Source organism: Nerophis lumbriciformis, linkage group LG03 (assembly GCF_033978685.3).
Source record: "Nerophis lumbriciformis linkage group LG03, RoL_Nlum_v2.1, whole genome shotgun sequence".
NCBI lineage: Eukaryota > Metazoa > Chordata > Actinopteri > Syngnathiformes > Syngnathidae > Nerophis > Nerophis lumbriciformis.
In genome coordinates, this window is record NC_084550.2 from 58659620 (window position 1) to 58675597 (window position 15978).

General features: G+C 43.6%; 1 protein-coding gene across 2 annotated transcripts in view; it reads right to left on the reverse strand.

The window, feature by feature from the left end:
- slc12a5a (solute carrier family 12 member 5a) overlaps nucleotides 1-15978 on the reverse strand; it is a 463886-nt gene that overhangs the window by 86924 nt on the left and 360984 nt on the right. For both annotated transcript variants that reach the window (XM_072912855.1, XM_061940088.2), the window contains exon 4: nucleotides 3598-3744. In XM_072912855.1, the coding sequence (XP_072768956.1) occupies nucleotides 3598-3744 (147 nt within the window). The remainder of the gene's footprint in view (nucleotides 1-3597; nucleotides 3745-15978) is intronic.

Below are 15978 nucleotides of genomic sequence, written 5' to 3' on the forward strand. Positions count from 1 at the left end.
TGTACGTGCACACTGCTGGCAGACCCCCTGAGGGGTGGGTGGTGTTATGTAAGGCGCATAGGAGGATGGAGAGGAGGTGCTGGGGTCTGGTGGGGGTCCTTGCACACTGTTCATGCTCAGGCTTATCACCCCGGGGCTCTCAGTGTGACTGATAAGAAAAGTGTGCGTGTGTGTGTGTGTGTGAGAGAGAGAGAGGAAATTTGAGTGTGCGCGCTTGTGCTGCTGTCAGCGTGAGCCAGATCTGATCTTGTTTTTCTCTCTTTGCACGCTGTTTTCATCACGCTTACAAGATCAATACAAACTGGGCTGGATTGCGAGCAAATACAAGTGTCGCAGATGTGTCCAAGTAAAAACATGAACTAAAAAAAGCACACACACACACGCACAAATGCAGTGTTACGCAATGGGGAAAAAACATATTGCCGCTGCCGTTGTTGTACAGTGTGTGTGTGTAAGCAAGTTTGCCATGGTTGGGATTTGAGGGGGTTGTTCTATAAATACACACATTGCTGGAGGAGAATCTAGGCTAGGCGCGCACGCACACACAAAGTCCTGAAAAACATTCCATCCATCCTAAAACTCAGAGAAGACACGCTAACCGACCCCTTTGACCGTTTAAATCTAAAGTGATTGTGGTTGGAGTTCACCGTGTGAGGTGTTTCTAATATTTTTGACCAATGTGCAACACTTCCTGTTGGTGGACTGGTTTGTCCATACTTACTGTCTCACTACTTTGCAATTCCACTTTGCAACCACAGCTATAAATACATGAAGCTGTGAACGACATTGCTGCTAGGATCCTGATGAGAGTGCGTCACACCGGTTCTCAAATCACTTCACTGGGTCCCTGTTCCACTCAGGCTTGAATACAAAGTCTCCCTACTAACCCACCAGTGCCTCCATGGAAATGCCCCCCTCTACCTCAAAGAACTGTTCACCCCCAAATCCTTCACACGACACCTCCGCTCCGGACAGGCTAACCTCCTCCAACCTCCGAACTATGGGAGACCGGGCTTTCTGCTCCGCCGCTCCCAGTCTGTGGAACGCTCTCCCTGACCACCTGGGCACCACAGACTGTGGATGCTTTTAAAAAAGGCTTAAAACCCTTCTTTTAAAAAAAGCCTTTTTTTTAAATGTATGTGTGCTAGTTCTAGCTATTAGGCTGTTCTAGTTTTTATTTGTCTTACTTAGGGATGTCCCGATCCAGGTTTTTGCACTTCCGATCCGATACCGATATTGTTTTTGCATTTCCGATCCGATACCGATACTGACCGATACCGATACTGACCGATACTGGCCTATCCGAGCATGTATTAAAGTTTAAAGTTATTTAGCCTACTTAATTGTCAGAATCATGTTGAAAAGGGTTTTAGTACTCTTGATAACAACTAGCCAGCTGAATTAGGAGAGTTTGAATAATACACAATGGTTGGTAACAAGAAACTGACCTGTTTATTCAAGGATAAACACAAAATAGACAAAATTATACATGACAAACAGAAATGGCATCATTGAAACTAGGGCTGGGCGATATGGCCTTTTTTTTAATATTGCGATATTTTAAGGCCATATTGCGATACACAATATATATCTCAATATTTTGCCTTAGCCTTGAATGAACACTTGATGCATATAATCACAGCAGTATGATGATTCTATGTGTTTTGATTGATTGATTGAGATTTTTATTAGTAGGTTGCACAGTGAAGTACATATTCCGTACAATTGACCACTAAAGGGTAACACCCGAATACGTTTTTCAACTTGTTTAAGTCGGGGTCCACTTAAATTGATTCATGATACAGATATATACTATCAGATATATACTATCATCATAATACAGTCATCACACAAGATAATCACATTGAATTATTTACATTATTTATAATCCAGGCTGTGGAGGGGGGGCGCCTGATGTAAGTGTCAAAAAGACAGCCAAAAGAGTTTGATATGAGAATAAATCTAAAGTTAAAATATAGGGTAGAAATGCACCCATTTGCAGGAAATGTAGTCTTGATTTTCAAAATGTTCTTTCAAGGCTTGCATGTCTACATTAAAACATTCTTCTTCATACTGCATTAATATATGCTACTTTTAAACTTTCATGCAGAGAAGGAAATCACAACTAAAAAAATCACTAATTTTTTCATACGGTGTTGATGTGGAAATTTTTGCCTCAGCATTTTGATGGTGTGGAGTCTGGACGTGTGGCACCGAATGGAGATAAGCGTCTTGACAGACGTCACAATATTTGAACAATGATGACCAAAAACTGTTGTCTCTGTCGTGTCCGTGTGTCGAACATTGTTATGCGCTTATTTTTTTATTTGATTTTGTGCGTGGCATAGATTTGCCGTGCGCAGAGGACGCTTGAGCAGGCGCGCACCTTAGCGGCTGCGCTAGCATCACAGCTAACGTTAGCCATGCCGCTATCTCGCTCTCTGCTGGGAGAGGGCGTATACGTATGTGACGTGTGTCGTGACAGTATGTGACGTATGACGTGACAGTATGTGACGTATGACGTGACAGTATGTGACGTATGACGTGACAGTATGTGACGTGTGTAAGAAGGTGCGCTCGCTGTCTGTGAGAGGGAGACACAGGAAAGAGTGAGAAGAGCCTGTCGTGTAATGCCAGCAGCTAAAAGCAACTGCGTGAGAATTGTGGATGTGTTGAAGGTGTGCTGGAAAATGCGGAACGGAAATTACAGAGCAGCAGAAAAGTGGAATGTATTATTTAAATCGGTGCGTTGGAAAACACGGACCGGAGTTTTTTTTAAACTGGATCTGGATCGGCATTTTCCCATGCCTTGCCGATATGCAATTTTTGGCAAATATCGGCAGCCGATCCGATCCAAATATCGGATCGGGACATCCCTAGTCTTACTATTTATTTTACTTGTTGGGGGCAGCTATTTGTGGTTCTAGCGTTGTTTTTAAAAAAAAATGCACTGTAGCACTTTGAGGTTGTTTGTTCAATGTGGAAGGGGGGGCACAGGTCCAGTGGCCATGGATGAAGTGCTGGCTGTCCAGAGTCGGGACCCGGGGTGGACCGCTCGCCTGTGCATCGGTTGGGGACATCTCTGCGCTGCTGGCCCGTCTCCGCTCGGGATGGTCTCCTGCTGACCCCACTATGGACTGGACTCTCACTATTATGTTAGATCCACTATGGACTGGACTTTCACAATATTATGCTAGACCCACTCGACGTCCATTACATCCGGTCTCCCCCAAGGTTTCTCATAGTCATTCACATTGACGTCCCACTGGGTTGTGAGTTTTTCCTTGCCCTTATGTGGGCTCTGAACCAAGGATGTCGTTGTGGCTTGTGCAGCCCTTTGAGATACTTGTGATTTAGGGCTATACAAATAAACATTGATTGATTGATTGATTGATTGATAAAGTGCTTTTACAAATAAAATCTATTTTTATTATTATTATTGGTGGCACCCCCTATGGGTTGTGTTCAAAACACTTTGAAAGACATATTATCCTACGTGTACTACATATATCCTCAATGTTTTATAACCATTACACCAGGGGTGTCCAAACATTTTGACTTGGGGGCCACATGGGGTAAATATTTTCAAGTACTTACGGTGGTGCAGCACATAAAGACGATGACGAAGGTCCCGATGATCCCGCCGATGCCGACCAGCCAGGTCATCCTGAGGAAGAGAATGACTCCGAAGATGTTTTGGATGCAGGGCATGTAGACGCCCATCAGAGTGCCAAGCTGAGGTGCCTGCATGGCAGAGGACAGACAAGCACAGGATTATACGTACATCATATGTCTGCGTGGGACCGCAAATAGCCGAACTGATCAAATTAACAAAGCTAGTCAATATTAGAGTCTCCTCTAGATGCTGGGGGCGTGGTCTGCAAAACAAGATAACCGGCAGGGTCTCTGATTAGTGCAGGGTTGGCTGTAGGCAACCTCCTGATGTACCGGTAGTTTTTAAGAAAAAATAACTCTAGAAGATGGAAGTAGCTGCATTTAAAGTATCATGAGTGTGGTCAGTATCCTACTGCTTTATCTAGCTACGCATGCACTTTACTCAGCTGTTGGCGTGAAAGTCATGAGTATTACCAGATTTTTCGGACCATTATAAGGCGCACTGCCGGTGAGCGTTGGTTTTGAATAATGGGTCGAAACAAAACATCAGATAATGTCTCCGAACAGGTGCCATTTTGGGGTCCTTATACACACACCATAATGATATGTATGTTGAAGCACAGTACATGTGACTATGCTAGCCATAATGCTTCGCGTTCCATCAAGCAGTGCTGTGTCTTCCCCGTGGCCTCCTACCGGTCGGACGTGCCCTAAACACCTCCCGAGGGAGGCGATCGGGTGGCATCCTGACCAGATGCCCGAACCACCTCATCTGGCTCCTCTCGATGTGGAGGAGCAGCGGCTTTACTTTGAGCTCCCCCCGGATGGCAGAGCTTCTCACCTTATCTCTAAGGGAGAGCCCCGCCACCCGGCGGAGGAAACTCATTTCGGCCGCTTGTACCCGTGATCTTGTCCTTTCGGTCAACGTAGATCGACCGGTAAATTGAGAGCTTTGCCTTCCGGCTCAGCTCCTTATTCACCACAACGGATCGATACAGCGTCCGCATTACTGAAGATGCCGCACCGATCCGCCTGTCGATCTCACGATCCACTTTTCCCTCACTCGTGAACAAGACTCCGAGGTACTTGAACTCCTCCACTTGGGGCAGGGTCTCCTCCCCAACCCGGAGATGGCACTCCACCCTTTTCCGGGCGAGAACCATGGACTCGGACTTGGAGGTGCTGATTCTCATGTCAGTCGCTTCACACTCGGCTGCGAACCGATCCAGTGAGAGCTGAAGATCCTGGCCAGGTGAAACCATCAGGACCACATCATCTGCAAAAAGCAGAGACCTAATCCTGCAGCCACCAAACCGGATCCCCTCAACGCCTTGACTGCGCCTAGAATTCTGTCCATAAAAGTTATGAACAGAATCGGTGACAAAGGGCAGCCTTGGCGGAGTCCAACCCTCACTGGAAACGTGTCCGACATACTGCCGGCAATGCGGACCAAGCTCTGACACTGATCATACAGGGAGCGGACCGCCAAAATCAGACAGTCCGATACCCCATACTCTCTGAGCACTCCCCACAGGACTTCCCGAGGGACACGGTTGAATGCCTTCTCCAAGTCCACAAAGCACATGTAGACTGGTTGGGCAATCTGTCAAAATGTTTTAGTACGACTTTGGTAAGTTACAAAGCCGCACTGTAACTTACCAAAGTCGTACTAAAACATTTTGACAAAAATCTGTCAAAATGTTTTAGTACGACTTTGGTAAGTTACAGCGCGGCTTTGTAACTTACCAAAGTCGTACTAAAACATTTTGACAGATTTTTGAGCGCTGTGTGTGGTGTTGTACTGTATATTCTCAATGAAACGTCAAAGTTGCGGGCTTGTTTGCTAACCTCTTGTTGCTGGGGGGCGTCGACCTGCAGTCCACACGTATCGCTTATGTGTGACTGCCATCTACTGGTCACACTTATCAATACACCATGTACAAAATAAAATTGCTTGGAGGTCGGTAAGCACAACCAGAATGAATCCGTACATTAGGCACACCGGGTTATGAGGCGCACTGTCGATTTTTGAGAAAACGAAAGGATATTAAGTGCGCCTTATAGTCCGAAAAATACGGTACACTTGCTGTAATTTTGTTCACAATCTTATCAGTGCTATTAATGCTGAATGATCAGGTAGTTTCTTACCACCATTATACATATATATATATACATATGATTTATAACCATGTACAAAATAGGCCTTGGTCGGATGTGAACATTTCGGAATTGTTCACTGATATGAAATAATTTCGCACATCGGCAAAAAAATCGGAATTGACCTGCAGTGTGAACGAGGCCTTGTCCATAACAATATGGAGAAGCTGCTGATGGTGTGTTTGACGGAGAAGCAGCTTGAAGGAGATACCGTCAAAGTCCCCTCTCCAAGGTAAATGTTGTACATTATTACTACATTACTTTATACAACTACTGTAGTTCTTAGTATTCTTTTGTATTGCTTTTATGCAATATTTATTATCTAAAAGTTAAGTTTTTCATTCAAAAGGCATATTACATGTTAAAACCGCTGTTTTGGTGGCCAGGCATCATTTACATTTCATTTCAATCAGCTCCATTAATTTGAGATACAAGTGTTTTGAGTTAAGAGCTCCATCACGAAACCAATTAAGCTCGTAAGTTGAGGTACTACTGTAAAAGTAAAAAAAAAAAAAAATCTGAACCCTCTATCGTTATCACCTGTTTTCAATTAACATGTTTGTGGTTCAAAGTAAATAAATGTCACGATATAATTACCACATTTATGTCAAGTTTTTTTTTTTAATGGATTTTGGTGTTAAAAAATCCTTTCAGCAACTTAATAGACCAGGCAAATGTTCTCTCGCCTTGGGTTTTTCCACCCCTCTCATTTCCTTTCATGCTGCAATGTTATAATGAAGCACATTGACAGGTCCTTCGGGGTTAAACGAGGGGGGTGTGTGTTTATAAAATGGGCCTTTTTTATTTCCTACTTTTTTTCCTTCTTTTTTTAAAAATATATATGCGTATTTTTTCCATTGTTTTTTTGTTATTTTTTTCTTTCTTTATTTATTTTTCCCCAATTAAAAAAAAATATGGGTCTTAACACATCAACATTCAGGTGCTTTTCCACCTAAAAAAAACATGCTTCTGCTGCTGCACAATACAGCTCTTGAAAAGGCGGTTTGTTTGACAAAAGTGAAACCAAAATGTCAAAGAAGATGAAGGTCTGTATTTTTAGGTGTATTTTTTATTCAAATTTAGAGTTAAAAGGTAAAGTGTTTTTTTTCTTTCATTACAGGGCAACAGGGTATCTATTGTTATCTTACTTTTAGAAAGGCTTTGGAAAGTCACTTTGTTAAAACAATAATCATTGCACAACACAACGAAATGTGTTTTTTAACCCATTAGATCAGGGATGTCAAACAAATTTTAGCTCAGGGGCCGAATGGAGGAAAATCTGCGCACACGCGGGCCGGATTATTAAAATCATGGCATGAAAACAAAAAAATAAAGAGAATTTGAGATTGTTTTCTTTGTGTTACTTTGGCCAAAAATAGAACAAACACATTCTGGAAATATTACAATAACAATATAGAAAAGAAATACCGGCAGCGGTAAAGTTTAGATCAGACCTGGGCAATTATTTTGACTCGGGGGCCACATGTAGAGAAAAAAGTGTCTGGGGGCCAGTATGTCTATTTTTAGGAACACCAATACAAAACTTCACTTTAATGTCTGATTGAATGCTAAAAACGTTATGACAGAGCGCCTTAAAAATGTAATGTAATTTTAAATTTTTCTATGAAGGATAAAACACTGAATATTGGCAAAATATTAACGTCACACCCCCTTTCGATCGACATATTTTACAATCAAGTGAAACGCACCAAAAATGCAACAGTGAAATATGAACGCGAAGGGTACAAAATAAACCCACCGACAATCTGATATATCACTAAGTTTTAGAACTTTGTTGTGAAAATTTCCTTCCGCGTCTGTGGAAACGCTTCCCGCCCACACTACTTGGTGCCTCGTCTGAGCTGCTGTGACGTAGATGATCATAGTAACTAATTAGATGACCATAGTAACTAATTAGATTACCATAGTAACTGGTATATCATCCCAAAGCGCAGATTCCAACCATTGAAATACTTTTTGAAGACTTACGGTCATTAGAAAATATCACTGCACATCATAATGGCAGCTACACTTTCCATCTTAAAGATCTAAAAAAATTATTTGAGAATGTCCGGCGGGCCAGATTGAAAAGCTCAACGGGCCGCATGTGGCCCCCGGGCCTTAATTTGCCCAGTCTGGTTTAGATCCATGAAGGAAAGAAGAAAGTGAATGAATGTTTATAACTGAATACGTTTTTTTATGAATTAAGTAACATTTATGACAACCTTTTTCCAAAACACAATATAGAATGTGAGATATAACAGGATAATGCATACGTTTATCATTTATTAAAGTGGGACCCCAAAAATTTACTGTGGGACCCCAATTTTAAGACTGTCACGTCGGGGTCGCATGTTTATGCGGGGTCGTTCTCCCAAGATGCGGACAACTCTGGACGAAAGCGTAAAGGTAGGATATGATTTGTTCCTCTTAAATCACAGCAAAAACCAAAGACAGGAAACAAACAAAAAGGATGCGTGCCGATCGCACGCGGGAGCTAAGGTAAAACTTAGCACAGGACTCACGAACGAGGACACAGGAATAACCAGACGTAACGTGTTGCATAATGCAAAAAACGAAGCCAGACAGTGTGTGGCGAGCAACGTGAATAAATAGCTCTCTGATTAGTGCCCGGCAGCAGGTGAGCATCCCGGACTAATTAGAGGCACCTGAAACCAATCAGCACCCATGGTAACCAGAACAAACACAGGGGTGCACAAAACAGGAACTGAGGGAGTCCAAAACTAACAGAACAAAACCTAAACAAAACATGATCCGGGCCACGGATCATGACAATGACTTGATGGGGTCCCTGGGACCCCATTTTGAAAATTCCTAGCACCAACACTGGTTGAGTATTGGTGCTTGCAAGACAGCAGCAGGCGGCCGGTTCTAATACTAATCAAATATCATCCCGGGGGCCATAGATGAGACATTCAAACAGAGGAAGTCTGGAGCTAAAGTCATAGAGAAGTTTCATAAGCGCAAAAATTATGACTAAAGTGGTGAAGCTGTATTTTGATTCACACTATAATTTTATTTAACAGTTTATTTATTAAAGGGGAACATTATCACCAGACCTATGTAAGCGTCAATATATACCTTGATGTTGCAGAAAAAAGACCATATATTTTTTTAACCGATTTCCGAACTCTAAATGGGTGAATTTTGGCGATTTAAACGCCTTTCTAATATTCGCTCTCGGAGCGATGACGTCACAATGTGACGTCGCATCAGGAAGCAATCCGCCATTTTCTCAAACACAGAGTCAAATCCGCTCTGTTATTTTCCGTTTTTTCGACTGTTTTCCGTACCTTGGAGACATCATGCCTCGTCGGTGTGTTGTCGGAGGGTGTAACAACACGAACAGGGACGGATTCAAGTTGCACCAGTGGCCCAAAGATGCGAAAGTGGCAAGAAATTGGACGTTTGTTCCGCACACTTTACCGACAAAAGCTATGCTACGACAGAGATGGCAAGAATGTGTGGATATCCTGCGACACTCAAAGCAGATGCATTTCCAACGATAAAGTCAAAGAAATCTGCCGCCAGACCCCCATTGAATCTGCCGGAGTGTGTGAGCAATTCAGGGACAAAGGACCTCGGTAGCACGGCAAGCAATGGCAGCAGTTTGTTCCCGCAGACGAGCGAGCTAAAAACCCCTGGATGTCTTGGCTCACACCGTCCCGAAGATGATCAAGAGAAGAATATTGACCCTAGCTTCCCTGGCCTGCTGACATGAGGGTATGTCTACAGAATATATTAATTGATGAAAATTGGGCTGTCTGCACTCTCAAAGTGCATGTTGTTGCCAAATGTATTTCATATGCTGTAAACCTAGTTCATAGTTGTTAGTTTCCTTTAATGCCAAACAAACACATACCAATCGTTGGTTAGAAGGCGATCGCCGAATTCGTCCTCGCTTTCTCCCGTGTCGCTGGCTGTTGTGTCGGTTTCGCTTGCATACTGTTCAAACCGATATGGCTCAATAGCTTCAGTTTCTTCTTCAATTTCGTTTTCGCTACCTGCCTCCACACTACAACCATCCGTTTCAATACATGCGTAATCTGTTGAATCGCTTAAGCCGCTGAAATCCGAGTCTGAATCCGAGCTAATGTCACTATAGCTTGCTGTTCTTTCCGCCATGTTTGTTTGTGTTGGCTTCACTATTTGACGTCACAGGAAAATGGACGGGTGGTTAAAATCAGGCACTTTGAAGCTTTTTTTAGGGATATTGCGTGATGGGTAACATTTTGAAAAAAACTTCGAAAAATATAATAAGCCACTGGGAACTGATTTTTAATGGTTTTAACAATTCTGAAATTGTGATAATGTTCCCCTTTAAACATATATATTATTATTATTATTTATTGTTAATTTAGTGTATTTAATCAGTTATTTATGAGTCCCTCTTATGCAATATATTTGATTAGTATTTATTTTTCTAATCAGTCTGACCTAAGCCTAACGTTTATGTGTTAAATAAATAATAATCTTTGTGATTAACACATTCTTACATATCATTATCATTGATAAATTGTAAGTAGGTTAGATATATGTTTGGTCAGGAAAAAAACACAGAGGCTATTTCATCCCTACAAGCCTGTTTCGCAGGTTTCCCTGCTCTTCAGGGGATTTTGAGCAGGGAAACCTGCGAAACAGGCTTGTAGGGATCAAATAGCCTCTGTATATTCCGCCCTTCCCCCGGTATTGAGCACTGCATAACGGATAAACCACAGAAACCTCGACTATAAGTAGGTTGGATATACTTATTGAACATGGTTAAAATTAAGAGTAAGTTTACTATTTCAGTGTTAATATCTGAGTGGCATCCGAGGCCCCTCTGTAGTGGAAGAGTTGGGCCCCAAGGTCAAAAAGGTTAAAAAACCCTGCTCTACAGTACACAAAAGAAAAAACACAAACTCAAGCAGTCTTTGGAATGTTAAAAGCACAGTACTCGGGTCGAGATCAAATTACTAATAGTACGTGACATATCACAAAATGCCATCTGCTGGGTTGAATATGTAAGTTATTCATATATTCTACTATATTTATTTCCCAAAAAGCTTCTAAAATGTACTTTTAAAGAGCCCCAATTGTCACACACACTCACACACTCAAGTGTAAATGTACCCTAAATGAGAGCTCGATTCAACCACGCCTGGCTGTGCAGAGATGGTTAATAGACGCTGCGAGGGCTCACGCTGACCTCAAAAGTGGAGTCTGGAAAATAGGAGCCTGACAATACACTTTAAGCGGCTACATTGGCCACAAAGCGACATGTGCATGATCAAAAGGAGTGGATTTATTGAGAGAGAGGCGCTAACAAATTGAACACTTGTGTATGCATTAAATCAATGAGCCTGTTGCTGGTGGTAGGGGAGGAGGGAGCTATGGCGCCTCTCAAATGTGCCGCTTTTCTATTTGCCTTCAATTGGTGTTTCATTTGCGGACAAGGGATTGCAGTCCTGGCACACACACATACACACACACACACACACACACACACACATACGCACACACGGAATAGGTTTGGTTAGCGGGCCGGGCGCCAGCAGTGGGATGATTTCCCCAGGGCACCAGCCACCGTGAGCTGCTGCACAGCCACAGGTAGGCCAGCAGGGCACCACAGACCGAGCTGCGGGGCAACATCTGCCCGCCGACCCTCCCACGGGAAGGGGGGGGGTGCCGAATAGATGGCTCAGGTGGGCTCCATGCCCCCTTTGATATTTTTGCAGCGGCACTAAATTCAGCTTCCTCACACTCTGCCTCTCGCCACGAGCTTCTCACCACCAGAATCAGCTTGAAACTCATTGAAGTCGCATCCAAACCACTTTGACTTCTTTGCAGTCGTGTGGTGCATTTTTCTTTTATTCGGGCTAGTATCTGAACTGTCTGACATACAATATATTGCCAAAAGTATTTGGTCACCTGCCTTGACTCACATATGAACTTGAAGTGCCATCCCATTCCTAGCCCATAGGGTTCAATATGATGTCGGTCCACCTTTTGCAGCGATTACAGCTTCAACTCTTCTGGGCACCACAAAAAATTGGATTATTGGCTTTAATTTAACAAAAACTCTTAGGGTACATTAAACATATGTTTCTTATTGCAATTTGTCCTTAAATAAAATAGTGAACATATAAGACAACTTGTCTTTTAGTAGTAAGTAAACAAACAAAGGCTCCTAATTAGTCTGCTGACATATGCAGTAACATATTGTGTCATTTATCATTCTATTATTTTGTCAAAATTATTAAGGACAAAGTGGTAGAAAATGAATTATTGATCTACTTGTTCATTTAATGTTAATATCTGCTTACTTTCTCGTTTAACATGTACTATCTACACTTCTGTTAAAATGTAATAATCACATATTCTTCTATTATTTGATACATTACATTAGTTTTGTATGATACCACAAATTTGGGTATGAATCCGATACCAAGTCGTTACAGGATCATACATTGGTCATATTTAAAGTCCTTTTTTATTTATTTATTTTTATTTTTTTAAATATATTTTATTAATATTATTTTTACAAGTAACATTTTTCCCCTCCCTCAGGGGGGGGGGACTCGGCGGGGCGGTTGCTGGTTGTTCCATCTCCATCGTTGGGGTCCCTACGGGTGGGGTGGGTGGTTCCCGTGGCCCCGTGCCGGGTGGTCCTGCGGTGGCCGATTTGGGTGGGGTGGCCGGGGGCTGGCCTCGCCGCGCTCTCCGGGGGTGGGGGAATGGCTCGTGGGGGCCCGGTTGCCGGTGGGGTGGGGGCGGTCTTCCCGTCCGGTTGCGGGGAGTCTCTGGGTCCCTCGGGCGGGGCGTCTCGCCTTTCTGCCCGTGTGGGGTGTGGTCTCTCGCTGGCTTGGGGTCTGGCTGTCCCCTGCTTTTCTCGTGCCTTGTCCTCTGCCGGGTGCGTCTGTCTGCGGCCTGCTGCTGGCCCTTGTGGACGGTGCGGTGGGCCGGGCTCTGGGGTTCCTGTCGCTGGCCGGTTTGGCTGCGTGGGAGCGGTGGTCCCTGGTTCCCTGGGCACCACACCTACTGTTTGTGGGTTGGGCTCTCGGGGGGGGCTGGGGCCGTGCTCTGGCTCCCACGCACACTGGGAGTCGAATATATTGTACATACAAATTCACATATACTCACATACATACATAGTAGAGATGCGCAGAGTTTGCGGACACAACCGCGGAGTCCGCGGATTATCCGCGGGTCGGGCGGTTGAAATAAAAAAAAATTAGATTTTATCCGCGGGTCGGGTCGGGCGGTTGAAATAAAAAAAAATTAGATTTTAAATAGATTCAGGCGTTTGGCAGTTAAACCAATTCGGAAATATATATACATAGTTAAATGTTGTTACCCACATACGAAAAACGAGCAGGCACCTGCAGCATATGCCAAGAGAGAAGAAAAAAAAAGAGATGGACACTTTTACGGAGCGGAGAAGGGATGCCTCGCCGGGGTCCGGGACCGAGGCCCTTCCCCCGAGAGGGCCCCACCAGGAGCCGTAGCTGAGGTGATCCGCGAGAAGGGCCCGACGCACGTCCAGAGTCACCACCGCGCCCACCGCACCGACACCCCGCCTCGTCCGCCTTCGCCGCGACCGGCGTCACGCGCAGCAGGTAAGCAGCTTACCTGCCCGCCACCCCCGTGGCCGGGGGCTCGTAACAGGGGTCACTCCGCGCGCTCCGCCCGCGCAGCTTACCTGTCCGCCACCCCCGTTGCCGGGGGCGCGTAACAGGGGTCACTCCGCGCGCAGTGCGCTCACGAAAGGGGTGGGGCTCACCCTGGTGAGCCGAGTGGGCCACTTTTGGTAAGCAGAACTGGCCCTGCGGGATGAAACAAATGCCGGGTTAAGGCGCCCGATGCCGACGCTCATCAGACCCCAGAAAAGGTGTTGGTTGATATAGACAGCAGGACGGTGGCCATGGAAGTCGAAACCCGCTAAGGAGTGTGTAACAACCCACCTGCCGAATCAACAAGCCCTGAAAATGGATGGCGCTGGAGCGTCGGGCCCATACCCGGCCGTCGCCGGCAGCGAGAGCCGCGAGGGCTAGGCCGCGACGAGTAGGATGGCCGCCGCGGTGCGCGCTGAAGCCTCGGGCGCGAGCCCGGGTGGAGCCGCCGCGGGTGCGAGGGACATCGCACCTCCACGCGCTTGGAGGTGCGCTCAGCGCGGCTCCCAGATGATTGCGCACTGGTGTGCGTCTGGGCCGTGACAGCGTGGCACGCATTGAATGTCTCTGCTGCATTGGATCAGTCTCCTTTCTTTAACAGGCAAAAGCTTTATAACCTCACTAATGCCTTGCATCGTCTATATTAGATATATAACAACGGGCGGGTGCGGTTTTGATTAAATGTTAGTTCGGGTGGATGCGGATGGTTGACGACTTTTGTGATGCGGTTGCGGATGAAATAATTGCCTATCCGCGCATCTCTAATACATAGGTACCTACGCTCCCACATACATACACAAATACAGTACATATTTACATACTTAAAGTTTGTACATCCACACGCACATTCAATATACAAACATACACATACACATACTGTACATATACACTCACTGTACAAACACACATATACACATTATGTACATATACATTCACTGTACAAACATATACACATTCTGTACATATACAAGTACATATGCATACGTACACTCATGCACATAATCACGTTTCATCAAACATATATTAACGTTGTTGCCCTAGGGTAAACTGGGTAACACATGGCACACTGCTTAGCCTATTGTTACTATAACAATCTACAAGGTTAATGTAGGTTGCTTCTCTATCTCCTCCTCCATTTTTCTGTATTCTTTTGTATCTCAAGTTATCATTACGTATATGTATTGTTGCATTTGAACGATTGTATTGTTGATAATAAAGGTAAAGTATTGGTATTGTTCATTATCAATAGTGATATTTATATTGGTATTTGAATTGCTCCATTTGTAGTGTAATAATGCTCATTGTCATTTCTGTATTTTTTTGTATTTTTGCTAACTGCTTATTTGCTATTACTTTTACCATCATATTTGTACATGTCGCTCTATTGTTGTTGTGTTTGCTGTTGTTGTTTTTGTCTCTCTGTCTAATCCCCCTCTTGTCCCCACAATTTCCCCCTCTGTCTTCTTTTTTTTTCTCTTTCTATCCCCTCCTGCTCCGGCCCGGCTGCACCAAATGATAATATAAATACATTTAATAAAGTCAAATACAAATAAGGCAACAAGAGAAGTATCCTGCACTTCTCTTTTGTAAAGTAAATCTGAACAGCCGATATGGGCATCTACATCAACTATATGATTTCCTGAGAAGATGGACAGGACAAAAAAAACAACTAAAGTCCTCATGTGTCCAGGGACATATTTCCTGAGTTTATAAACATAATATGAATTAAAAAAAACCGAAAGAAGATGTTATGATGCCAAAAAATATCGACATAATCATAGTAGTATCGACTACATATGCTACTGTACTTGGTATCATTATAGTGGATGTAATGGTGTAGATCTACCAATGACGTTTGTTTACATTTTGATGCCGGTTAGCTACGGTGTGTAGTGAAACTGTACTTTTCAGAGGCGGTATAGTACCGAATATGATTCATTAGTATCGCGGTACTATACTAATACTGGTATACCGTACAACCCAAGTTCAGCCATGGAAATATGTCATGAAAAAAACTAAAACGTATTAACCAGCTGTATTTATAGAACACCCAAGTCAAGTATCGATAAGCTTGAGGACTGAATCAAGGCAACCTTTACTGAAATCTGTCAAAAAGTTACTTTCTAATGTGGTGACTTCAACATTGACTTATTGAGTCCTAACAAGCAAAATAACATTGATGACGTCATAGATACAATGTATAGCATGAGTTTATGTCCTAAAACCACAAGGCCGAACAGAATTACAGGACACTTTGCCACACTTAAGAATAGCATATCTACTAATGATTTTGCTAATATCACTATAAGAGGGTCTGCTATTAAACGATATCAGTGATCATACACTAGTTTTCACAATATATGACGGAAACTCCAGGAAGAGGAAAAGGGATGACAAAAAGATATTTCAAAGAATCTGCACAGAGAGAAGTATAAATGTGCTTAAGAAATGATCTGAGAGAACAAAAATGGGACAAGAAATAAATAAATTAAAGAAATGGTTTGACAAAAACAGACTATTTTTGAACCTCAGC